This window comes from Pelodiscus sinensis, chromosome 4, assembly GCF_049634645.1.
Source record: "Pelodiscus sinensis isolate JC-2024 chromosome 4, ASM4963464v1, whole genome shotgun sequence".
Lineage (NCBI taxonomy): Eukaryota > Metazoa > Chordata > Testudines > Trionychidae > Pelodiscus > Pelodiscus sinensis.
The window spans coordinates 103,814,405-103,841,254 of record NC_134714.1 but is presented as its reverse complement, the minus strand read 5'-3'; the positions used below and the strand labels follow the sequence as shown (position 1 = coordinate 103,841,254).

The following is a 26,850-nucleotide window of genomic DNA, read 5'->3' as shown; positions in this document are numbered from 1 at the left end:
GCTTAGAAAAGAGGAGACGGAGGGGGGACAGTATAGAGGTCTCTAAAAGCAGGCGTTGGGTGGAGAGGGTGCATACAGAAAAGTTCTTCATTAGTTCCCATAAAGAAGGACTAGAGGACACCAAAGGAAAGGAATGGGTAACAGGCTTCAAACTAGTAACAGAAAGTTCTTCTTCACAAAGCAAAGAGTCAACCTGTGGAACTCCTTGCTGCAGGAGGCTGTGAAGGCTACAACTAGAACAGAGTTTAAAGGGAAGTGAGATCAAGTCATGGAGGTTGGGTCCATGGAGTGCTATTAGTCAGGGGGTAGGAGTGGTGTTCCTGCCCAAGGTTTGTGGAAGGCTGGAGAGGGATGGCATGAGACAAATGGCTTGGTCACTGTTTTCGGTCCATCCCCTCCAGCGTCCCTAGGGTTGGCCGCTGTCGGCAGACAGGCTACTGGGCTAGATGGACCTTTGGTCTGACCCAGGACGGCCATTGTAAGCTCAGGGCTCAGGGTCGGGGGTCTCAGTGGACCCCCTTGATTCTCTTGCACACCTGCTCCTGGGTGGCCAGGCTGGCAGCTCTCCTGCCCTAGACGGCCACTTTCCTGTGCCTAGTGCGGAGATCATGGACAAGGTCCATGATGTCTGCACTAGCCCAGGCGGGTGCCTGCCTTTTGCGGTCCCGGGCAAGCTCCAGGGAGCCGCCAGCCTGGTCCCGGGAAGAGGGGGAGGGCTGGGGGGCATCGGGTGGCTGGCTCGAGCCGTGCCAGGTGCAGGGTCTGCTGGCTGGGTGCTGGCAGGCTTGCACCTGGCACGGGCACCGTAGCCAGCCCATACCCCTTTAAGGGCTCCGGGGCCGGGAGGGGGGCAGACGAGTTTCCCTGGTGTTGGCCAGAGTGGCCACCAGGGAAACCTGGGAAGCCTTAGCCTCCCACTAGTTCGAATTAAGGGGCTACACACCCCTTAATTCGAACTAGCTAGTTCGAACTAGGCTTAATCCTCGTAAAATGAGGTTTTCCTAGTTCGAACTAAGCGCTCCGCTAGTTCGAATTGAGTTCGAACTAGCAGAGCGCTAGTGTAGCGCCTATTAAAGTTAATTCGAACTAACGTCCGTTAGTTCAAATTAACTTTGTAGTGTAGACATACCCCTGCAGAGTAATCAAACTCAAGTCCCTCAGCCTCTCCTCATAGGTCATGTGCTCCAATCCCCTAATCATTTTGGTCACCCTCTTCTGGACCCTCTCCAATGCATCCTCATCCTTTCTATAGCGGGGGGCCGACAACTGCACACAATATTCCAGATGTGGCCTCACCTGAGCAAGGGCTTGTGCTCTGGACTGTTTATTGGCTTGCCGACAGCTACCTGAGACTGAACTGCCCCAGTGCTGAAAAGCCACCGCTAATTTCCCGAAAAGACTACGCCGGATGTAGTGGGGTGGAGTGGTTGCCCATTGACACCAAGGGGGAGAAGCCCCTCCCTGAGCCCTACAGGGTTACATCTTCCCTATCAGGTGTGTGTGTGTGTGTGGGGGGGGGGGGTGATCCATATCTTCCCTAGACATAGTCATGTTAGCGCTGATCTGAGATAGTACAAGAATGTCTATTCCTGTTGGGAATCAGACCCTAGTTCATACTGAAGCCATGGTCATAGACTACTCAGCTTACTGGGGAAGAAAGCATCCCATGGAATTGTTGAAGCTTAGTCCTGGTCTAGCACTGACAGACTTCAGCTGCAGTTATGTCTGGTTCTCTTTCACCTCCGTTCAGCAAAGCACTTAAGCACATGATGCAAAATTTTGACCCTGCTAAAGCCAATGAAAAAAAATCTTCCAATGATTTCAATGGAGCCAGAATTTCTTCCATGCTTCACTTTTAGCCTACGTTTAAATGCTTAGATAAATTAGGATATTTGGCTGGATTGCCCCATGGATGAGGTGGGGTGAAATGGGGTGAAATCTAATGCCTTATAAAGCAAAGGGTAATTCCCCCGTTTTCTGTTGCCTGTGGCTACATCTAGAATACAAAGGTAAGTTGGAAAAAGATAAATTGAGATCTGCAATTTGTGTATCTTTTTCCTCTTTTCTGTCAAAAGAGGCTTTTCCAAAATTTGGTGTGTCTACACAGTGCCAAATTTCAGAAAAACGTACTCTTTCAACACATCCCTTCTTCCTCGTAGAATGAGGGTTACAGGGATGGCAAAAGAGCGCATCCGCTTTTCCGGAATTCTTTTCAGAAAAGTGGACGCGTTTCTTGGATGCAGCATTGCTTATCCTCCTGGAAAAGCACTGCAATCTAGACATAGCCTGACGGTATTCCTATTCTGACATGTCTGTAGTATTTGCCCATTTGCTCAAACCATGCTAAACTTGTGCAATTCAGTTCTTATTGTTTAACGGAGAACACAAAGTTTATGCTGATCCCTACAATACTCTGTAGGGAAAATGTGGCACAGCTATAGAAATACTTCAAGCAGTATAGTCCATTTGTTTAACTGGTTTGTTAAATTTTACTATCAATTGCTAACAACATGTAGTGACTGCCAGCAGTCCATAAAATTTTACCAGCCTGGTTGTATACTTAAAATAAGTTTATTTGCTGCTAAAAAAGACAGTCATTGAACCAAATGAATTTTAACAAAAATAAATGTACATATTTATTACACACACATTTAATTTTCCCACAACTGGCATTTTTCCTACTTACAGAATGAAGTCAAGAAGTAGTTGAAGTGTTCAGAGGGAAACAGGAAGTGACAGTGAGTGAGGAAGATGACAACATCCAGAATACAAATGACGTGCCTGCATACTAAGACCTCATGCAACAAACTGTAGCACTGATCCTACTTGTGCTCATGAATGAATTACCAAGTTTGCAAAAGCTCAGCCATATATAATATTTCTCAACCTGGAATACCCACACCTCAGACAGTTCTTCATTCCATTCCTATTCTACTCACAAGAGGAGCGAGGGAAACAATGAAAAATGAGCCACTTGCCTTAAAATTTCTGCTGGTTAATGTATTTTGAAGCAGGTACAGTTTAATCCTAACAGAAAGACCTATCGGAAGAAACCCCACCCACTAAACAATTAAGAAATCAATCATCAATTCGGCTATCCTTAAAAGATGTTCAAATAAAACTTTGGAGTGAAAAAAGCCAATGCTCTACATGAAGTAAGAATCATTTTCATGATAACTGAATTTGTCATTTGAATAATGCTGATTCAAATGTTCTAATTGTGTTGAAAGGTTTATTGCATGTTGTTTAGTGAAGGTAAAGAGAATGAATAGCAAGTACCTGTCTCACAGTATAGACATACACTATGAAACAGCCACATTAAGTAACTTCTGCCAACAATCCCTTACTAAAAGGGACATCACTTATCTTATCATCTGTGTACAACAAGACTGGGAGTTTCTGAGTGCTTCAAAAAGCTAGAAATGGCCTGGTGAACATAGATGAGTGCTGCTTATTATTATTATTAATTATGATAATTATATTAATACTACTAACTCATGGATCAATGATTCACTCCATCCTCTCCCTCTTATTCCAAGGGTTCAATAACTTCCTGCTGGCCTGTATCAGTATTGAGTTCTAATTTCCTTTCCCTTCACTAGCTCCTCTATGTATAGGACATGGCACCTAGATGCTCACATCCTTCACCCCACCCTGTTCCAGGGAGTAAGTGGGTGAGTGGCCATTCTTACCCCTATACCCAAAGGTATACCCAGACCATAGTCCAGACACTATAAAAATGGCAGCCAGCCTGCTGCACATGTCACCCCAACTGTGCATGCATATAGTTCACTGTGTCCCCCCACAGTCCTCTTGGCATGGCAATGGCAAAGACAATTGCATGTATTAGCCCTACAACACAGAGGGTCTTCCATGTGGCTTTCTGCAGTGTGGCCGCCCTCTGTACAAGAACCACAACAGCTCCATACCATTGTGAGCCTTGTGGTCTCGCAGCATATGAGAGAGTTTCTTCTACAGCAAACCTCTGCTTATAGTGAGATTGTTACGTGGGGAAAAATGATTCCCTCTGAGCACATTCCTGTGAGCTGTATAAGATATGTGGAGCTGAACCATTACATAAGCAGATTCATGAATTAAACATGGCAAACAGAGAAAAGAGCATTCGCGGAACTAAATTTAACTTTCAAACCACATTAATCCTACTTAACCATCTCTTGGGGTAGATGTGGACTGCAATAAAATGTCAATTTCTCTTCACCGAGTTGCTTGTTCAGATCCAGTCTTGGGATGAATGTTAAGAACAGAACCACATTTTCCTTCCTCTTTTAAATTACAAAGTCATAGTCTATGTCCTCCTTTAAAATGAAACTGTTGTAGCTATCATAGGCAGGGTTGTCAAAGACTGAAACTCCTATGCTACTTACTCAGTGTCTTTCACTTATCCGAGTTTGTCCACACTGGCAAGTTCCTCATTATAGCTTTCTTGCTCAGGGGTGTGAACCCACCCTCCCCCAGCACAGTCAGTTACAACACTGTGAAGTGCCAGTGTGGACAGTGCTACGCTCTCAGCACTGATAGCTACTCCCCTTGCAGAGGTAGTTTACCTCGAGTGCTGGGAGAGCTCTCCTCAGCACTGGTACTGTGACCACACTGCTGCATGAAAGTGCTGCCGCAACAGCGTTTTAAATGTTAATGTGCAGACAAAACCTTAAACTCTCAATGAAGAGGAAACCTAGAGAGTTAAATATCATACTACAGAGCTTTCAGAAAACTCCAGATCTTTGCAGGGTCTGACCCAGCACCCACTAAAGTCATCAGAGTCCTTACATGGACAGCTGGATAAGGTCCAAGTGCAGAAGCCGAGGAGATGGCTGAAAACAACTGATCACTGCAGCAGGAGTGTAGTCAAAAAGATACATTTCAGAGGTGGCTGGGGAAGAAGTTTGAACAGCTGATGGATACTGAGCCCAACAAGTTTGCTCAATCCTGGCATTTCCCCTGTTTAAAGGAAGCTAAATTTAGTCCTTTAAGATTTGTTCTTGGAGACTGTGTTTTCATTTCATGCCTGTAGCCACTAAAGGAAGAGAAAGAAAATTCTCATGAAGGAAGATCATCTAGAAAACAAGATGAGCATTCAGGAAGCATAACAGCTATGTGTTGTGAGAAACTGAGATAAAAATGGCCAGACCTGGTGGCTGGATCAGTGATGTTTGTGACTAGTGGTCAGTTAGGTTTAGGATTAGTCCTGGAGTCAGGAGTCAAGATGAGAGTTGAAACAAGTCCAGAGTAGAGCTAAGGACAGGAGAGGAGCAAGACTGGAGCAGAGCTAAGGACAGGAGAGGAGCAAGAGCAAGAGGAGAACTGGAAAGCTGAGGTACCACCATTAGATACAGAAGAGTGCCAGGTCATGAACCAACGTTCAACAGATTGGGTGGCTATTTGTTCTGTGTAGTTTCTATACCTGCCCTGAGAGTCAGAAGACCAGGTTCTGACTTGAAGCCAGGCTAGAACCCAACACAGGAATAACTCATCCAGGAATGTGGCTTAACCAGCCTATCGTGCAAGGATGACTTGCCACACCAGGTGGGCCCCTTTCTACTCACTCCAGGGGCAGATGAAAAGCAGTGTGTTCTCATTTATGTACAGTGTTGCTGTAGCCATGTTGGTCCCAAGATATTACAAATACATGTGGGTAGGATAATATGTTTTACTGGACCAACTTCTGTTGGTGAGAGTGAAGCTTTCAAGCTACATAAAGCTCTAAGTATATGCCCCAATATAACTGTTAAATATGAATATAGTATTATAGTAAACAAAACAATGAATTCACACTAGTGTGACTCTCTGGTAATGTTGATTGCTAATCATTAATTTGAAATACTGAGGTCTGAGTATCACTGATAGAAAGTATATGCCAAAATAAGAATTTTACATCAATATTCTATATTTGATTTGATTTGCTCAAACGAGAAAAGTGCTCTTTCGAGAAAAGGTGCTATATAATGCAAACTGTGCTTTTTCGAAAGAAAGCCTCCAGACTGCCTGGGTGCTCTCTTTCGAAAAAGCAGCTCACTTTTTCGAAAAAAGAGGCTGCTGTCTAGATGCTCTTTCGAAAGAGGCTTTCAAAAAAGATACTTTCAAAAAAGCCTCTTTCGAAAGAGTCTTGTAGTCTAGACGTAACTTCAGTCTTTAGGTTCCTTAAGCCAAAGTATCTGGTTGATCTAGCCTAAAGATGAAAGCATTTTATATGTTATTCCATTTACTTAATATAAACCAAAACTTTGAAATAGGCTGTGTAGAGTTAGCAAGAATGTTAGTTTCGCCAACTCTGCATTTAATCTGCAGAAATGATATCAGTCATTCAGATTTTATTCTGTAAAACTTTATTTAGTCTATTTGCCAGGGGGAGCACAATTGGCTTCTTGACACTTTTTCCAATGGCTGAGGATTTGTTTAGCAACTTAGATTAGCCTTAGCTGAAAAGGGACTTGTCCATCAGGAGACCATTAGTGGGCAACCACATTCTAGCTATGCCCGACAACCTGTTCTGGTATTAGCCGATAGGGGGTACCACAGAGCTGATTATGCTGGCTCAACACTAGGAAAAGATTTCACTATGCAAGGGAATCTCCAGTTGGCTGTTAAGGTATATTTCCAGCTGCTATGTGCTGTCATAAAGCAGAGAGGAGAGTTATGATCTGACTAAACAGTCTATAATATTATACTGCAAAATACTGTCCTGCCCAGCCCAGCACGTAAATATGCACACAATTGGGCAGCGTCAGGGGAATGGGAAGAAGAAGAAGTGATAGTGTTAGATATAGCTTAATTGATAAAAATGTACATTCATTTTTAGATCAAGAGATTTGTAGGGAGTCAAGGAAATCAGAGTACCAAAGATCAACTCTACCTCTGGTCTGAATGAAAGTTGATCTATTCTTTATTTTATTTTTTTTTTGCACTCTATGGCTGTTACTGCAGTATAATCATGCCAGACTTATTTCTCAGATGGGAATTTTCCTTCACATGATTTATGTTCAATCATAAATAGACTCTGTAGTGGTCAGATTCGGCTTTATTTGGAAACTGGCTTGTATATGACCTACAAAAATGCCACTTGGAACATAAAGTGTGCATTCTATGACAAGCAAATAATTAATTGATGTTCCACGTGGACTTCCCTGTAACTAGGAGTTTAACAACTTCAGTCTCCTGTCTGTGTATGTCATACATGTGAAAAAGCGACATCCATCGCACCTGACAGTCCTCTTGAGTTATTTGAATTTGCCTTGAAGTACTCACTATGGTCACAATACTCCAAACAAGTCTCTTTCACATGAATAAGATCATTGAATTAAAAACAACTCTAACACAATCCAATCTAGGAAAAAGCAAATTTAGCTACAAAAGCATCTTCAAAAGCACCACAGGGTCAAAGACAGGATTAGTGTTAGAAGAGTGTATAATTTGATGAATGGTGTAAATGATGACACTTAAATGGTGCAAATAAATGGTTGGTCACAGGCACTGACACAGCCATGTGCAAGCAGGGATATGAGATGAAATCTGACCTCTCAAGGGGATCCTTGAGCTGTACACTCCAAGTGAATCCTACAAAATACCTGAAGTTGTGTGCCAGTGACTGAAGGTGGTCAGTATCTGCAAAATTACATGTCCTTAAAATACATTACATAAAGTTTTAATACAATATCAAAGACACATTTTAATTACACCAGGCTCTGCCCACCCTGCTGAGAGTTCCCTAGTGCATACTGTTGTTTGAAACAGGACTACACCCATACCCGCCTGTGACGGGGCAGGGGCAGGGGCGCCCCGCACTGAGACGACCCGCCCGACCGCGTACGCGGCGGTTCTCGAGGGTCAGGCCGGGAGCCCCGTGTGGCCCCTGCACGCCCCGCCAACCTCTGCGTCAGCAGTTCGGCGGCGGCAGCCTTCCAGCTAGAAATGCCGGAGGATCTCAGGGAGGCGGCCAGGCGGATGATGCCATCGCGCTACTCCGGCCGCCGGCGGGAGACATCACCACGCCACGCTGGGTGGGGCTGCGGCGGCGGAGCAGAACCGGGGGATTTAAACGCCGCCGGCAGGGAGGGAGGGGGAGGAAGCAGGCCGCGAATGGCCTCCCTCCCCGGGGCCGTTAGGTGGAGGGGCCCGAAGCCGAAAGGGTAAGCCTTGCTCAGCAGGGTGAACCAGAGTGGGGAGAGGAAGCAGCCCAGGGCGGGCGAAGGGAGCCTGTGGGCTGACGAGTTGCGGGTACGGCCCCGTCAGCTGGACCGGACGAAAGTTCCGTCTGAGTCCTAAGGGCCCTGGGCTGGGGTCCGTGAGAGGGAGGAGGCCCGGACCCCCTCCCTCCCCACCAGGAGGAAACCGCTCAGCCGACGTCTCAGGGAGACCTGGCGAATTAATGACCTACTTAGTTGGGACACACATAGGCAACCGCGAGGAGAGGTTTGAACTAACGACCCCGTGGGTGATGGGAAGGGGGAGTACCCCATAACAAAGGGGGAGGGGTACCCCACTACACCGCCAAAGAACTTTAATTGCATGCCAGCATGGCCCATAGGCAGTGTGCAACATGCTGGTGTGCACTAGCACTCCAGGTGCACACAAACATACCACGGAAATAAGTCCTAAGGCAACTTTCTTTGTATGTCCCATAACATTTGTATTGGATCCTGTGTTCAGGGACCTCCACCATAACTAAATACAATGCAGCAAGATCCGGATGACATTTCAGCTTTAAGTTTGTAAGTTGCTTTGATTTTGCTCAATTTAAGCAAAAGCTTTTATTTTATTTTAGCATAGCCTGTATTTTCTATTTTTCTCCCTCCCAGGTGTTAGCAAAACAAAACAAAACAAAAAACCTCACAATCGACTACCCTAATTGTAGAGTTTGAAAGTACTAATACATCATGTGAAATGCCTATTGAATCAAATCTCTACATCTTCAGTGCTGTAACAGAAACATCGCTCGCAATCAGTACTGTTCCCCGCTGAATAAATAGGTAGTCAATACTGTAGCAAAATCTGCTATTTTGCATTTATCAGCTTTTTCATTGGGCTGCTGTAAGCTTCTATAGACATCCAACTGACACCTGTCATGCAAGACCTATCACGGTGGTGTTTGTTTATTGTAATACTGGAAAAAGGTGGAAATTAGAGTAATTTATAACATAGAATAAAACAATTACTACCAGTTTAAAACATGAAGTAAAATTTTAAAATCCCAAACATTTAAATGCAATTAAAATTAGATAAATAATCCGGAATTATTGTAATTGAATTCATAGATTAATAGGTCAAAAGGAACCATTGGATCATCAAGTATGAACTCCCATATGACACTGGCCATAGAATTTTGCCCATTTGCTCCTGTATTGGGTTAATTAACTTGTGTTTGACTAAAGCCTATCTTCCAAAAAGACATCCAGTCCTGACACGGCGACATCTATCTTAGGTACTTACCCAGTTTCCTGTACAGGTGTCAGAACAGAGGGGGCCGGGAGAAGGGCAATTAGGGAGATAAGTGAGTGAGGAATGGAGTCTTGGGGGGAAGGTATGGTTAGAGAGCAGGGTCTCAGGGGGAAGGGTCACTATGAGAGTGGGAATGTGATGGGAAGTGGTGGCATGGAGGTGTGGGGCCACAGTTAGGGCTGGGATGGACCCCATCCAGGTCTGCCAACAGGGAGGACAAAGGGGGCAATTGCCCTGGGCCCCAGCAATTCAGAGGGACTCAGGGTTCCCTACCCATCCCTGCTGTAGTAGTAACAGTGGGGGCAACTGCAATCCCAGTCCCTTTTAAATCACTGCTGGGGCACCACACCATGTGCTTCAGGTGCCTCTGAGGGGTGTGTGTGTGTGTGTGTGTGTGTGCGCGCGCGCGCTGCAGTCGAGACAGTGCTTAGAGCTGGCTATCCCCGGCCCCTCCCTTTCTAGGAGTGTGGAAATAGCCTTTTCCCCACCTTGCCCAGGGGCCCATGGAGGCTGGTGGCTTCTTTCCACCCACTTTTAGGGAGGTTTCATCTCTCCTGGTCCCCTGTGATTGGGCACTCCTCCACCCCATCAAAAGACCAACAGGCTCAACATGTGCTCAAAATGCACACCTGCAGAGCCTGCTGCAGCTGGAGAACATACGATGAAAAAGGAGAGCTTGTCACAGCAAGGGGGAGCAACTAACTAGAAGAAAAGTGGCTGTGCCTCAGGATGAAATGGCTCTTTCCGGGGAGCAAGTGAGAAAGAAACAGTTGACAAGCCTCCACTGCTCACAAGGACTTAATAGATCCAGGATAACCTGATCATCATGGGCCAAAAATCAACTCTGACTTGGGACCATCAGTGCCAGACTACTATGAACAAATCAGACATTTATAGGAAACAGAGACAGAACTCTCCCTCAAGCAGAAGACCCTTATACTGGAAAACCAAGAGTTAGATTCCCCAGGACGAAAAGGGCTTTGGAAGGAGAAAAGACTCTGAAACTGCTGGAATGTGACCCCAGAGAAAGACCCAGCTTATCACACCCACCATTACTGGAACATACTTTTATTTGCATGCACATGTGGGCATGTATGTGAAAAAAATCATTTCCCAAACATTTCTTTGAATAAGATCTTCCTTGCAAGTGGTGAAAAATAAAGGCCAGAAACCAGTTCAAAATGAACTGTTGGTCAGAATTTGAATGAATGCTGACAAACTAGCACAGCCCCAATTGATTACAATGACAGTTGCATCTGTTCCAATGGGACTGAATTTGGTTTATGAATTCTAAATGTCAGTGGACAACTTCAATTAATAGAATGACATGATAAAATTGAAAGTTTTATAAGGTACCCGCCAGTACTATACACCAGCCACAGCGCCATATATGTCGATCTCACTGTCAGGAGTTTGAGATGAAATCTGAACTTCAAGACTTTGAGATTTGATAAAGTAACAAATGAACTAACATCACATCGTAATCCTTAAACTCACAACCAAACCATGGCTACTGCAATATCAGTCTCGAAGTTCAATATATGCATGCCAATAAAAGCTCTGTTGATTTTATGCTAAAGTATACAGAAAGCAACTATTGGTATTGAAAACTGCAATTTAAAATGCCACATTGGAAAGAGAGGAGAGATCTTTAAAATATGGCTAACTCTTCTAATTGTGACATAATATGCAGGCCTACAACTCTGATCTATTTCAAATTAATGCACTTACCAAAATGTGAAATGCTTGGATAGTTTTAAATTGCTACATGCTGCACGTGCGCAGAACTACTATTTTAATTCTCTAAGGGTATGTCTACACTACCCTCCTAGTTCAAACTAGGAGGGTAATGTAGGCATACCGCACTTGCAAATGAAGCCCGGGATTTGAATTTCCCGGGTGTGGAAGCAGGCTCTTTGCTGGCCAGGCCTCTCGCGCGTATTGCCATCCAAGCAAAAGGTCAACTTCCCCTTGATGAAAACCCTTACACTATGTAACTTAAAGGTCAGCGACGAACAGGAACCAAAACCAGACATAAAAAGTTCATGTAAAGTTCATGCTGGTTGTGCTGACTGTGTCATGCCCGATAAGGCAGAAAAGGAAAAACAGGAAACCATCTCACCCCCTTTCCCCTGTCACTTAGCAGACAGGGTCACAAAAAGTGTGCAAAAGCTCTCTATAAAACAGCTTCCCCTCCTGTATCAAATTGAGGAATCCCGAATAAACATTGGATGGCGGAATATGAGCCAGGTCCGAGGACTGATCACCCGAGGGCCACCTCCCGCTCACCGAACCAAACGAGTTCCTGTAGAGCGTAACGTATACCAAACATAACGAATAGCAAATATGTTGTTGTTGTAGTTTGTGTGTCTGTTAAATGTAAGTATTGTTATCTGAAATTGTTTAGAGGTATTGTTAAGTAGTAGTGTTAAAAGTTTTAGATAAATGATTAGTCTTATAAGTAAGACTGATGTAAATGTAACTGTTAATAATCCCTAGTCCCTTGTTAACAACTATTGGGATTTAGAGAAACCTCAAAGAATTTTCTTCACTGTATTGCATTTTGCTTATTAGACATTCTAATAATTATTTAGTGCCTACGTATGTAAGAAATTGATAAAATCATAATTTATACGTAGAAGCCCTTTAATAAAAGTTTAAAAGATATTTAGTAATAGTTTGCCTGTTTCTGCGCCTTCCTAGGACTAGCCACATTTCTGAACCTTTTACTTTAAACCACACCGGGCTTCATTTGCCTAAGCGGGGCTCCGCCATTTTTAAATCCCCGCTCGTTTGAACCCTGTGCCGCGCGGCTACACGGGGCACGAACTAGGTAGCTCAAACTAGGCTTCCTAGTTCGAACTACCGTTATTCCTCATTCCACGAGGAGTAACGGTAGTTCGAACTAGGAAGCCTAGTTCGAACTACCTAGTTCGTGCCGCGTGTAGCCGCGCGGCACAGGGTTCGAACGAGCGGGGATGTAAAAATGGCGGAGCCCCGCTTATGCAAATGAAGCCCGGGAAATTCAAATCCCGGGCTTCATTTGCAAGTGCAGTATGCCTACATTACCCCGCTAGTTCGAACTAGCGGGGTAGTGTAGACATACTCTAACTGTTTTAATTAAAAGTATCTTCATTCTCAGCCAAGGAAAGACTTGTCTTCAACATAAGCCATTCCTCAGTTTATTTGCACTAAATGTTATTTAGATCAAAATCAGTAGGCCGTGAAACTTATATTGACCTATTCCATAGGGCATTTTGCAAAGAGAAAGTACCACAGAAATTTTTTTTTTTTAATTTCTGAAAGTCCATTCAGGTCTGTGTTAGGCTAGTGAATGAAGCCTCAAAGTACAGCAGGTGTGTTTTCTCAGCATGGTAAGTTATTGAGTCTCTATCACAAATGTTTAGATCCTTTCAAGGTACTCAAGAAATCACAATAATATGCATAACATAAAAAAAAGATCATGCTTTTAATAAAAAGATTTTATAGATCTATATAGTATCTATGATGCTCCATTTTTGTCCCTCTGGTAGAACTATGCCACTTCACCCCTTAGTCATATCGGGTACATCTACACAGAAACATTATTTCAAAATAACTTAGTTCACATCTACACAGCAGACAGTTATTTCAATATAGTGTCAAAATACTGTCAAGCTGGAGGACTTCCTACTCCAACTCCTGTAGCCCTCATTGCACGAGGAGTAAGGGAAGTCAGAGGAAGAGTGCTCTATTTCAAAATAAGTGCTGTGTAGATGCTCCCAATTTCAAAATACGCTATTTTGAAATAAGCTATGCAATTGATGTAGCTCAATTTGTGTAGCTTATTTTGAGTTAACCCCTGCTGTGTAGACACACCCATCCTGTCCTTGTGCGTGTGGACATAACTGACAGCTTATGGGTTGTAAATGTGATGACAACAACAAAATGTTCTAGTGTAGACAAAGATTAGAAGTATAACTATGTCTATTCAACTAGAAGGTGTCCTTTAGAGTGCAGGAAACCAAACAATTCCTTCTACACATAAAAAAAGCATATTGTGCCTAAATTTTGTTTCCTAGTCACCAGTGGTTATGGATTATGTGAAGCATAGCTGAACGTAACACACTGCATATTTTGGGTATTTCTGCTGCACGTCTATTAATTTTTATATCACTAGGCTGTGTCTACATTGGCATGATTTTGCGCAAAAACATGCTGCCTGTCTACATTGGTGGGGAGTTCTTGTGTGTGAGGGGGTTTACTCACCACCACAGCACCCCCGGCCGTCTGTACTAGAAATTGGCTTCTTCGGCTGGCAGGGTACCTTCCCCCCGGTGGTGTTTCCCCTCTTTCCTCCAGGACACGTCGTCCTCTTCAACACACTGCCCTCCGGCAGTGCCCAAGTCAGTCTCTGAGCCCCCCTTCCGGGGGTAGTTGTTTCTCCAGCAGGCTGTTAGTCTGGCCCTGCAGTCCGGGGGTTTGCTTGGCCAGAGCTCCCCTAGCCCTGCCTTGACTCCCCAGCCCTGCCCTAGCTCCAGGGAGCCTCCTACTCCCTCAGCAGCCAGGCTCTCACTGCCCTCCCTGGGAGCAGCCGCCCCTGCTCTTATATAGCTCCCAGCTGGGCCCTAATCCACTAATGCAGCCTCAGCTGGGGCTAAACTCTCCGGCCCTGCTCCAGGCTGGGGTTTGCCCTTAAAGGGCCAGTGCAGGGCAAACGCCCTGTCACATTGCGCAAGAACACGGACGTTCTACTGTGTGAAATCAGTACTTCTTGCACAAGAACTATGATGCTCCCGCTCAGCAATAAGCCCTCTTGTGCAAGTGTTCTTGTGCAAGAGGCCAGTGTAGACAGGCAACATGAATTTCTTGTGCAAGAAAGCCCAATGGCTAAAATGGCCAGCAGAGCTTTCTTGCGCAAGAGAGCGTCTACACTGGCATGGATGCTTTTGCGCAAAAGCACATGCCAGTGCAGATGCTCTCTTGCGCAAATACTTTAACACAAAAACTCTTGCGTTAAAAGTATTTGCGCAAAATCTTGCCAATGTAGATGTAGACCTTATAGTATATGAGACAAGGTCTACACTAGCCTTAAAATACATAGCTGGAGTTGACTTATCTTAAGCCAAGGTTAGTGACATCTTCACAGAGGGAGGCCAATGGGAGACAACACTCCCATAGGCTTCCCTTAACTCCTTACAAATGCAAGGAGGATCGGAGCCACTCTCAGTGTTCAATTTAGCGGGTCTTAATTAGACCCGCTAAATTGAACACCAGAAGATCGATCTCCAGAGAGGTAAGTATAGATGTGTCCTGAGTGCCTCATAATTTTTTCATGTATTTATTTGCCCAATACCCCTGTGAGTTAACAAATTAGCTATTATCCCCATTTTACAGTTGGGAAATCAAAGACTATGCAGAGAGACTGAGTGTTCCTGGTCACACAGAAAGTTTGAGGTAGTGTACAGACATTTCAACCTGAGTCTTTTAAGTCCTAGGCTAGAGCTCTAGCTAGCCATGTTATCATCTGTACAAATCACATCCATTTCTGCATGATAAAAGTATAGCTGGCTTCAAGCAGAGAATCTTTGTAAACCCGTTAGCATAGTGGCTGAGATATATATATGAAAACGGTAAGTTCCACTCAAGGGATGATGAGTTTACTGCCACTTTGCCTCCAAGTGTGTACTGTCCCTCTGTGACAATGCCCTCCACAATTACTCCTCAGCATGCTCAATTCACATTGTTAGGAAATGTCATTGGCTGCTTTGGGATGGAGATGATCTGTCAAAGGCCTGTTTGGAAGAACTTTGATTCCCAGTGTGGGATCAGACCACACCTCAGACAAGCTAACAGAGCCCCAGAAATTTTGAAATCATAACAGCAGAATTTCTTCGGGTCTGCTTAATGCCACATCACTGGCCATTTTAAACAGATTAATGGAAATGTACAAAACTAAACCAAGTCCTGTAGGTAAGGAAGTGTCACCTTAAGCAGCTTCAGTGTTCAGCCTGAAAAGTATCGTGCTTGAGACTGAACTCATGTGTCAACCTCATCATCTGGAAACGTAACACATTTTACCTTAAAATTTTTGAGTATTTCAAAGCTTTAACATACTGAAATCCTTATTAGGCTGAAACTACGGACACACTAAAATAAATGGAAAAAGAATGCCTGACAAGCATATATGCATTCTGATCTTCCAGATGAGAACAGCCCTGAACTGCTGCATAATATCCAGTCAACAGCTCTAAATTCTTCCAAATTAAGAACTTTGATATGCTCTAATAATTTTAAATTGATATGCATTGCTCATGCTCAGAAACAGCTTGTTTGTTTTGATTACATTTGTATTTAATTTTTTTGCATTATTTACTTCAGGAAAAAATAAATTTAATTAATTTATTAAATTATTATTATTAATTTAAGGGGTAAAAACCTTAAAATGTGCACCACAAATTCATTTACTAAATATTGAGGATGGCACAAAGAAAAAATATGGTTGGTTTTTGGGACCAGTTTTGGGTATGGTCCTGAAACTAGTTCCTCTGACATCCTCACATACAGTTATCATAATCTTTTAGTCTGCTGCCTGTATCAGCCTCACCTGCATTGGCTAAAAATCTTCAATGGAACTGTCTCCAGGCAGATGACAGAGTCAACAACATTATGAATTTACTGCTCCCCAACTTATTCAGCTAGGAGATATTTAAAAGCTCCTGCTTAAAAAACAAAAACAAAACCAAAAACAAACAAATTAAAAAAAAAACCAAACACACACACAAGGAATTTAAATTAAAAAAAAGTTAAACCAACATTAAGATTACACATTGAGGGCATGTCTACACTAGAAAATTATTTAAAAATAACTAAATTCGAAATAATAACTCCCAAAATAACAAAATAGAAATAATGTGTTCTCGTTATGGGGGAGCCTTGAAATTAGCCCGACGCAGGGTCTGTTACTATAGATGTGCTACTTCGACTTAGAGCCCCAGGAAGCACTGTGTTGTAATTATTTTGAAGGACTCTGGGAAGTAGTTAGTTTGAAATAGCAGCCGCAGAGTGTCCACACTAACACTATTTGAAATAAGTGTTATTTGGGAGGAAAGCAAAAGTATAGATTTCGAAATAACCAGCCCATTATTTCAAAACTAGCCAATTAGCCCGCCATAAGACGGGATTTTCAGGTCTCCCCTCCACGTTGGTCTTCTCTCCTGAGCCTCTGGTCTCTTGCTCCATCTTTCTCTCTCTCTCTCCTCCTGATACTGTCTCCCCCTTCTCTCTCTCAGTTCTCCTCTGCCTCCTGCTTCTCTCTCTGTCTCTTTCTTTCACTTCTCCTCCCCTTCCTGCCTCTCACTTAGGGGACCGCAAAGCCCAAATGGCCATTTGGGCTATGTACTACCTGTGCTGCATGGGAGGTTCAGAACCCAAATGGTCGCTTGCGCCGCTTGCTCCCACGCGGCGGCCTGGCTGAGCAGCGCAGAAGTCAGCTGAGCGCCACGGCGGGAGGTGAATGGGGGCGGGGTGGTGACGTTCACAGCCAGGGGAAGGGCCAGGGGGCAGGGCCTGGAGCTGCTGTCACGCTGCATGTCACTGCCCTGCCCCCCTTCACCTCCCACTGTGGCACTCGGCTGACTTCTGCGCCGCTCAGCAGGGCCGCTGTGGGGGAGGAAGCAGCACAAGCAGCCCAGAGGGAACAGCCAGCATTTCAGCAACAGCGCCGTCCAGAGGGAAGAGCCAGCGTTTCAGGCAACAGCACCGCCCAGAGGGAACAGCTAGCATTTCGGCTTTACAGACTCTCAAACTACTATATATATGATAATGGGCTTGGTAATGTGGATGCTCTGCTTATTATTTCAAAATAACTCCCTGGTTTAGACCAAGGTCGAAGGTGGGAGTTTCCTAAATGCTTGGCATTGACTTAATTTTCATCCTTGAGAAATGCATGAGTTATATCATTAATTTCAATAAGATCAGTTATATCATTATGTGATTACATTTGAAACTCCCATTTCTAAAATTTAATTTATATAAGAAAATGCAGATATCAGGATACAACAGTAATTTGAATTTGTTCATATATTGAACAGCAATCTGAGTATGTTATATATTGTTCGGCGAGAATTTGCATATCTTCTTCTGATCCCTGTTTTGGAACAGGTTTTAAAAAAAAAGTCTAAACAGGGGTTTTCACAGGATTCCTTCAGAAAAGGGGGGGTTTGCACGAAAAACCCATTCTAGACTGCTTTAAAAAAAAACTCTTCCAAAAAAGGGACCGGAAGAAGATATGCAAATTCATGCCAAATTTGCATATCTTCTTTCAGAAGCTGAGGGTAGTCTAGACGTGCCCAGAGTTCTATACATCTAACAATGCAACAGAAATATATAAGGCTGCACAATTAACAGAAAAAACAGTTTACCTACTTCACATAGGTAACATGGACAAATAAAGCTTGTGTGAATCCTTACTTTTTCAGTTCTTGATTTCTATTAATGTGAATTGTGCAACTTTAAAGATATATTAATATGTATAATTTCAATAATGAAACGTGCAGAAATAGAAAAAAGTGATTATGCCATATGGAAATTAGTCAATTTATAGTAGAAAGGCAGCCAAATTCAAGGTGAAATAGCTAAGTTAGAAGTTCATGCAATTCAATGCAGAAAAATATATAAGGCAATCATAATGTGACCAGGCCCACAAAAAATTAAATGAGAATATACTCTACAAAATTCCAAAGAGGAAGGAAATAAAACATTTTTTAGAAGACCTTCCATAATGCAAACCTAGGCATGTAATATTTTTACTGCTCTTCTACTTGGAAAAATGTAGGCCTGCACAATCGGGTGCATCTAGACTGGCAAGATTTTGCACAAAAGTGGCCGCTTTTGCACAAAATCTTGCTAGCTGTCTAAACTGGCCACGAGAATTTGTGCAAGAACACTGATGATCTAATGTAAGATGCTTCTGCTCAGGAAAAAGCCCTCTTGCGCAAGTGTTCTTGCGCAAGAGGGCCAGTGTAGACAGGGACAGGATTTTTTTTGCGTAAGAAAGCCCCGATAGCGAAAATGGCCACCAGAGCTTTCTTGCGCAAAACCGCGTCTAAACTGGGCACAGATGCTTTTGTGCAAAAGCAAATCTTGCCAATATAGACGTTCTTTTGCGGAAATACTTTTCTGTTAAAAGTATTTCCGCAAAATCATGCCAGTCTAGACGCAGCCAATAGAGTTTTAAGCAGGACAATGAAAGTGCCACTTGCCCAGAGCACATTTTCTGAATTGTTTTCAGCCTCTGGTATTCTGTGTGTGTAGTCTCCAAGGTACTTCTTTATTCACTCGGATAGTTTGCTTCCTTTGTCGTACTGTTCTCCATTTTAAGTTTGCATTATTTCCACAAAAAATATGCTTTAACAGGCTAAAAATTTCTCACTGAAAATCTTCAAAAAAAACCCAAAAACCTTTCCTAAGCACTTTTTAGTGTTGATTCTGATTAGAACTTGAAATATTTTCCTGATTTGTACGATCAAGGTTATATTTTAATGTATTTTCCCAGGCCTTCTTCCAATCTCTTCTTAAGGTACATGTGACGTTATAACAGTTTCTCATACTGTAGATAATTATTGCTACTGGATAACTCATCCTCTCTAGCTTTTTTCCCTTACACGCAGGTCTCCCTTCCTTTTAAAAGAAAGGGGAATCATGAAACTAAGATTTTGTTCCTAGCTCTTTTTAACAGACATTGTGTGTGACATTGGCCAAGTCACTTATCTCTCTGTTCTAGTTTTCAGATTTATAAAAAGGGAGGCAATTATTTCTCCATCTGGTTAGTGTCTATATGTTCCTGAGGTAGACTTAAGCTTCCTAAAATACACTCTTATTTGCTGCAAGTTTTCAGCCCTGTATTCAAGCTGTTAATTTGCCTCCTTTTGGTCCTAAACATTGGTAGCACTTCTGGGAAAATGAACCTTTGAATTTTTGCTCTTAAGATTCATGTTAGCTTCTGGAGCCTGAGTGTCAGGACTGCTGATACAGCCTTTGTCAGGAATCAGTTGCAGCAAATAGCCTGTGATGATATTTTCTATCCCCACCACACAATATCACCTTCAGCAATCATCCTGTTTAATTGAAAAGAATAAAGATTATCTAGGCATACAGACAACTTTTTAAGTGTGTTTTTAAATCTATGACTCACCCTATTCACTGAACAAAGTGGAAGTTCTGCAGCAGAACTGTCTTTTAAAGAAAACAAATTGAACACTGTTAAAATAAATAATACATAAATATTGTACCTCCCCAAATGAGAAAATCAATGTCCCACGCTAAAATGAAATGACTTTTTCAACTATTTTATCTCACTAAGTAACGGAGGGTACGTCTACACTACAGCGCTAATTCAAACTAACTTAGTTAATTCGAACTAAGCTAATTCGAACTAACGCGTCTAGAACTAAAAACTAGTTCGAATTAGCGTTTTGCTAATTCGAACTAGCATGTCCACATTAAGTGGACCCTGAACTAGGCTTAAGGATGGCCAGAAGCAGTGCCGGCAGGGCATCAGAGGAGGACTTAGAGCGTGGAGATGCTGTCTAAGGCTAGCCGAGGGCTGCGCTTAAAGGGACCTGACCCCCACCCCAGACAGACAGTTCTCAGGGGTGCCCTGCTTGAAAACCAGTCCTGGCTTGGGGTGCCTGGAGTGCCCACACTGGGCACATCACAGCACTCGGCCATCAGACCGGCTGCACTTGCCGCAGGCTGCCATCTGGGGAGAGGGGGCAATTGGGGGGCTGCAGGAGAGCTTCCACCCCCAGAAGCCCGCAGAGCCAGCCCAGTCCTCCCCATCGGGGGCTCGTACCCCATTCCTCCCTCACCTCCTTCCACTTACCCTTCCCTAGCCCCTCTTCTTGATGTACAAAATAAAGATAACGTGTCTTCCAAAATAGAATCTGTCTTTATTGACTAAAACTGGGGGAGACTGGGAAAAGGAGGTGGGAGAGGGGAAGAGAGGCTGGGAGAGGGGAGGGCAACTAAAATGATCAGGGGTTGGGAACAGGTCCCATATGAAGAGAGGCTAAAGAGACTGGGACTTTTCAGCTTAGAAAAGAGGAGATGGAGGGGGGACAGGATAAAGGTCTCTAAAAGCAGGAGTTAGGTGGAGACGGTGCATACAGAAAAGTTCTTCATTAGTTCCCATAAAGAAGGACTAGAGGACACCAAAGGAAAGGAATGGGTAGCAGGCTTCAAACTAGTAACAGAAAGTTCTTCTTCACAAAGCAAAGAGTCAACCTGTGGAACTCCTTGCTGCAGGAGGCTGTGAAGGCTACAACTAGAACAGAGTTTAAAGGGAAGTGAGATCAAGTCATGGAGGTTGGGTCCATGGAGTGCTATTAGCCAGGGGGTAGGAGTGGTGTCCCTGCCCAAAGTTTGTGGAAGGATGGAGAGGGATGGCACGAGACAAATGGCTTGGTCACTGTCTTCGGTCCATCCCCTCCAGGATCCCTAGGGTTGGCCGCTGTCGGCAGACAGGCTACTGGGCTAGATGGACCTTTGGTCTGACCCAGGACGGCCATTGTAAGCTCAGGGCTCAGGGTCGGGGGTCTCAGTGGACCCCCTTGATTTTCATGCACACCTGCTCCTGGGTGGCCAGGCTGGCAGCTCTCCTGCCCTAGACGACCACTTTCCTGTGCCTAGTGCGGAGATCGTGGACGAGGTCCACGATGTCCGCACTAGCCCAGGTGGGTGCCCGCCTCTTGCGGTCCCGGGCAAGCTCCCGGGAGCCGCCAGCCTGGTCCCAGGAAGAGGGGGAGGGCTGGGGGGCATCGGGTGGGTGGCTCTGTGCCGTGCCAGGTGCAGGGTCTGCTGGCTGGGTGCTGGCAGGCTTGCACCTGGCACGGGCATCGTAGCCAGCCCGTGCCCCTTTAAGGGCTCCGGGGCCGGGAGGGGGGCAGACGAGTTTCCCTGGTGTTGGCCAGAGTGGCCACCAGGGAAACCTGGGGAGGGCTAGCCTCCCACTAGTTCGAATTAAGGGGCTACACACCCCTTAATTCGAACTAGCTAGTTCGAACTAGGCTTAATCCTCGTAAAATGAGGTTTTCCTAGTTCGAACTAAGCGCTCCGCTAGTTTGTTTCAAATTCGAACTAGCGGAGCGCTAGTGTAGTGCCTATGAAAGTTAGTTCGAACTAACGTCCGTTAGTTCGAACTAACTCTGTAGTGTAGATATTCCCAGAGTTTCAGTTTAAAATAATGAGTTCTCTTGTCACGGGCATGCATAGTCTAACACCACCACAGATTTTCAAACATGAAAAACAAACAAACAATAGCTTCTGTTGAATTATTTCAGAACTGAGGGGTGAATAGCATTCCTTTCATCCACAATAATATAATTTTATAGCTTATGTTCTTGGTGGAGCAGAACAGAAAAAATGACCTGCTCTAATATGTCAGAAGCTAGGAGAAGGGTTCTTTGTTATCCTTTTTCGGAACTGAGTGTTTTTACCTTGCAAATTAATAACATTTAATGCCCAAGTTTGATACAGTTCCTTAAAGAATAAGAAGAGGCACGATAGCGCTGAACCCTGCTACTAGGAAGTCCCACATTTGAGTCAAAAGCTCTAGGTTCTCATTCCCAAACAAATCTATATGGTGTAGACAATGGGCATAATTTTTGTCTCCAGAGTCTGTAACTATGAGGTTACAATACTGTGGTCCCAAAAGAACAGCTGCAGGAAGATAGCAGAGGAAGCATACGTAGTCCCCAGAGAGATGTGCTTCATGTCATTCCCCATCCCCATCTGGGGATTCAGACAGGGATCACTCACCAGTGACTTTCCCCAAGATGGGGGAACCCCCAGTACACATTCCTCAAAAGAGCAGGGGGTCAAAAGAGCAGAGGGTCTGCAGCCATCTGGGCCTGTATCCTGATCACGGCAGACTAGAGCGAGTGGGGGGTTTTACTGCCCAGCAAGAATTCTTCTCTCATTAAAAGAGCAAGAGGGGCTGTTGATCAGCTACAAGGGCTCAGCTCTCACACACCAGTGGCCCTCCTCCCTGGCCCAGCAGGGATTTGATCCAGGGGCACTCACACCCCAGGTGAAGGATGTATTTTTGAGAACTGGCCCTGAGAAGATCAAAGTCCTCATTAGTCACTGCCATCTGAAATGTTTTGCTCATATAGGCTGCCTCAGATTAAAGTCCCTGTACACTGAGCTTTGAAAATTGAACTTAAGGTCAGGAGGAGAAATTGCCCAGCCATGGACAAGTGGCAGCCTTGTGGTCATCCAGGATTAAGATGGCTGCACCAGATCAGCAATACCAAGCTTTCATACCCTAGAATAAAGCCATACCATGTGGCCACAGACATTCAGTGCTATGGGCCCATGCTGCCAAGCATATTGTTGTTGTTATGAAAGAGCCCGTGGGTACCCTGAATGATTCATAGAACTTTCAAGCAAGCCTGAGTTGTTTTAAGGCTTCCCCTGAGAGCCAAGTGCCCATCCTCCCATTTCCAGGAAGCTTTAAACTTTCATCTGTTTTCGTTTGATATTGTGGATTCATTCTAACATGAAGCGTAAGGTAAAATGAGTGTTTGTGAGCGTGTGTGTGTGCATACTCCTTGCCATACTGACCAAGCATTGGCTTTAGTTCTGGCCTGTTTTGAAGGCTTTCACAGGAGGAGATCAGAGAGGTACACGATAGGAGTTTCTGAAATCTAGGTATGTGTATGCCATGTTTTACCTTATTTATACAAGATGGCAATCTCTCTGGGTACGTCTACATTACAGCGCTAATTCGAACTAACGCGTCTAGAACTAAAAACTAGTTCGAATTAGCGTTTTGCTAATTCGAACTAGCAAGTCCACATTGAGTGGACCCTGAACAGGGCTTAAGAATGGCCAGAAGCAGTGCCGGCAGGGCATCAGAGGAGGACTTAGAGCGTGGAGATGCTGTCTCAGGCTAGCCGAGGGCTGCGCTTAAAGGGACCCGGCCCCCACCCCGGACAGACAGTTCTAAGGGGTGCCCCGCTTGCAAAGCAGTCCTGGCTTGGATTGCCCGGAGTACCCACACTGGGCACATCACACCACTCAGCCATCAGCCCGGCTGCACTTGCCGCAGGCTGCCATCTGGGGAGAGGGGGCCATTGGGGGGCTGCAGGAGAGCTTCCACCCCCAGAAGCCCGCAGAGCCAGCCCAGTCCTCCCCATTGGGGGCTCGTACCCCATTCCTCCCTCACCTCCTTCCACTTACCCTTCCCTAGCCCCCCTTCTTATTGATGTACAAAATAAAGATAACGTTTCTTCCAACATTGACTCTGTCTTTATTGAACAAAACTGGGGGAGACTGGGAAAAGGAGGTGGGAGAGGGGAAGAGAAAGGCTGGGAGAGGGGAGGGCAACTAACATGATCAGGGGTTGGGAACAGGTCCCAGATGAAGAAAGGCTACAGAGACTGGGACTGTTTAGCTTAGAAAAGAGGAGATGGAGCGGGGACAGGATAGAGGTCTCTAAAAGCAGGGGTTGGGTGGAGAGGGTGCATTCATAAAAGTTCTTCATGAGTTCCCATAAAGAAGGACTAGAGGACACCAAAGGAAAGGAATGGGTAGCAGGCTTGAAACTAGTAAGAGAAAGTTGTTCTTGACAAAGCAAATAGTTAACCTGTGGAACTCCTTGCTGCAGGAGGCTGTGAAGGCTACAACTAGAACAGAGTTTAAAGGGAAGTGAGATCAAGTCATGGAGGTTGGGTCCATGGAGTAGTCTTAGCCAGGGGGTAGGAGTGGTGTCCCTGCCCAAAGTTTGTGGAAGGATGGAGAGGGATGGCACGAGACAAATGGCTTGGTCACTGTCTTCGGTCCATCCCCTCCAGGGTCCCTAGTGTTGGCCGCTGTTGGCAGATAGGCTACTGAGCTAGATGGACCTTTGGTCTGACCCAGGACGGCCATTGTAAGCTCAGGGCTCAGAGTCGGGGGTCTCAGTGGACCCCCTTGATTTTCATGCACACCTGCTCCTGGGTGGCCAGGCTGGCAGCTCTCCTGCCTTAGCCGGCCACTTTCCTGTGCCTAGTGTGGAGATCGTGGACAAGGTCCACGATGTCCGCACTAGCCCAGGAAGGTGCCCGCCTCTTGCGGTCCAGGGCAAGCTCCCGGGAGCCTCCAGCCTGGTCCCGGGAAGAGGGGGTGGGCTGGGGGACATCGGGTGGGTGGCTCTGTGCCGTGCCAGGTGCAGGGTCTGCTGGCTGGGTGCTGGCAGGCTTGCACCTGGCACGGGCACCATAGCCAGCCAGTGCCCCTTTAAGGGCTCCGAGGACGGGAGGGGGGCATAGAGTTTCCCTGGTGTTGGCCAGAGTGGCCACCAGGGAAACCTGGGGAGGGCTAGCCTCCCACTAGTTCGAATTAAGGGGCTACACACCCCTTAATTCGAACTAGTAAGTTCGAACTAGGCTTAATCCTCGTAAAATGAGGTTTTCCTAGTTCGAACTAAGCGCTCCGCTAGTTTGTTTCAAATTCGAACTAGCGGAGCGCTAGTGTAGCGGCTATGAATGTTAGTTCGAACTAACGTCCGTTAGTTCGAACTAACATTGTAGTGTAGACATACCCTCTGTAAGTAGATGCTGTGATGTCGGCAGACTAGTCACCAGCTCATGCCGAGGTCTCCGTGGGACACAGACAGACCCAGCTGGAATCTGTCTGGCTAAGTATGGGTTAACACAACATTGACAGGATAGCAGGGGTTCTGGGTACCGTGGGCAGGGGGACACTGAGCATCCCCAAACAGCCTATTATGGCCCCTCCCCCAGGCCAGTGCACTTCTCCAGGGAGTGAAGGTGGGACACATTGCCTGCCCAGGGTTTTGTCTGCAAGGAACTGCAGGAGCTGAAGCTGTGGTATCTGCCCCCAGCCGAGCAGTGCGGGGGTAGTGGGCAGCTGTGGGCGTGCTTTGGGCTCCAGCAGGGCTCAGCGAGTTGAAGAGGGGGGCACAATAGGAGAGCTGGGGACTAGACTCCAGAGGTGGCCAGGTCACTGGCTGCCCATGGGTAGCACTGACGTGTTTTGAGAGGCAAATTGCCTAAATAAGGTTGATGTGATTTGACACATTAAGTTATGAGAGTCGAGCAGGAATGAAAGGAACTGAGGTGAAGTGGATATACCCAGCTAAGGCACACCCAAAACTTTCATGCTTTGAGAGCCCGGGGTTAAACAGTGATCAGGAATAGCAAACATCAATTCACCAAGGGCAAGTCATGACTGACCAATCTGATTAGCTTCTATGATGAGGTAACTGGCTCTGTGGATATGGGAAAGTCAGTGGATGTGATATACCTTGACTTTAGCAAAGCTTTTGGTATGGTCTCCCACAATATTCTTGCCAGCAAGTTAAGGGACTATGGATTGGATAAATGGACTGTAAGATGGATAGAAAGCTGGCTAGACTGTCAGGCCCAACGGGTAGTGATCAATGGCTCGGTGTCAGGTTGGAGGTCAGTTTCTAGCGGAGTGCCCCAAGGATAGAATCTAGGACCGGTTTTGTTCAACATCTTTATTAATGACCTGGACAAGGGGATGGACTGAACCCTCAGCAAGTTTGGGGGAGAGGTAGATACGCTGGAGGGCAGCATGACCTAAACAGATTAGACAATCAGGCCAAAAGAAATCTGACGAGGTTCAAAAAAGACTAGTGTAGAGTTCTGCACTTGGGATAGGAAAATCCCAAGCATTGTTACAGGCTGGGGAACAACTCTCTAGGTAGCAGTTCTGCAGAAAAGGACCTGGGGGTTACATTGGATGGGAACCTGGATATGAGTCAACAGTGTGCCCTTGCGACGAAGAGTCCTGTGGCAAGTAGTGTGCCCTTGTAGCCAAGAAGGCTAATGGCATATTAGGATGCACTAGGAGAAGCATTGTCAGCAGATCTATAGAAGTGATTATTCCCCTTTATTTGGCTCTGGTGAGGACACATCTGGAGTATTGTGTCCAGTTCTTGGCCCTCCACTATAGAAAGGATGTGGATGCATTGGAGAGGGTCCAGCAGAGGGCAACCAAAATGATTAGGGGGGTGGAGCACATGACCTATGAGGAGAAACTGAGGGTATGTCTACACTACCCTCCTAATTCGAAATAGGAGGGTAATGTAGGCATACTGCAATTGCAAATGAAGCCCGGGATTTGAATTTCCCGGGCTTCATTTGCATAAGCGGGGCTCCACCATTTTTAAATCCCCGCTCGTTCGAACCCTGTGCCGCGCGGCTACATGCGGCATGAACTAGGTAGTTCGAACTAGCCTTCCTAGTTCGAACTACCGTTACTCCTCATTCCACGAGAAGTAAAGGTAGTTCGGACTAGGAAGCCTAGTTCGAACTACCTAGTTCGTGCCGCGTGTAGCTGCGCGGCACAGGGTTCGAACGAGTGGGGATTTAAAAATGGCGGAGC

General features: G+C 45.3%; 1 protein-coding gene across 10 annotated transcripts in view; it reads right to left on the bottom strand.

The window, feature by feature from the left end:
- Positions 1–26,850, bottom strand: part of GALNT18 (polypeptide N-acetylgalactosaminyltransferase 18) — a 938,084-nt gene that overhangs the window by 376,231 nt on the left and 535,003 nt on the right. The window contains exon 11 of one of the 10 annotated variants that reach the window (XM_075927912.1): positions 1,113–5,035. The exons of the other annotated variants lie outside the window; for them this stretch is intronic. Coding sequence (XP_075784027.1) covers positions 5,021–5,035 — 15 coding nt within the window. The 3' untranslated portion in view covers positions 1,113–5,020. Of the gene's footprint in view, positions 1–1,112; positions 5,036–26,850 lie in introns of those variants that run through there. 10 annotated transcript variants of the gene reach the window in all.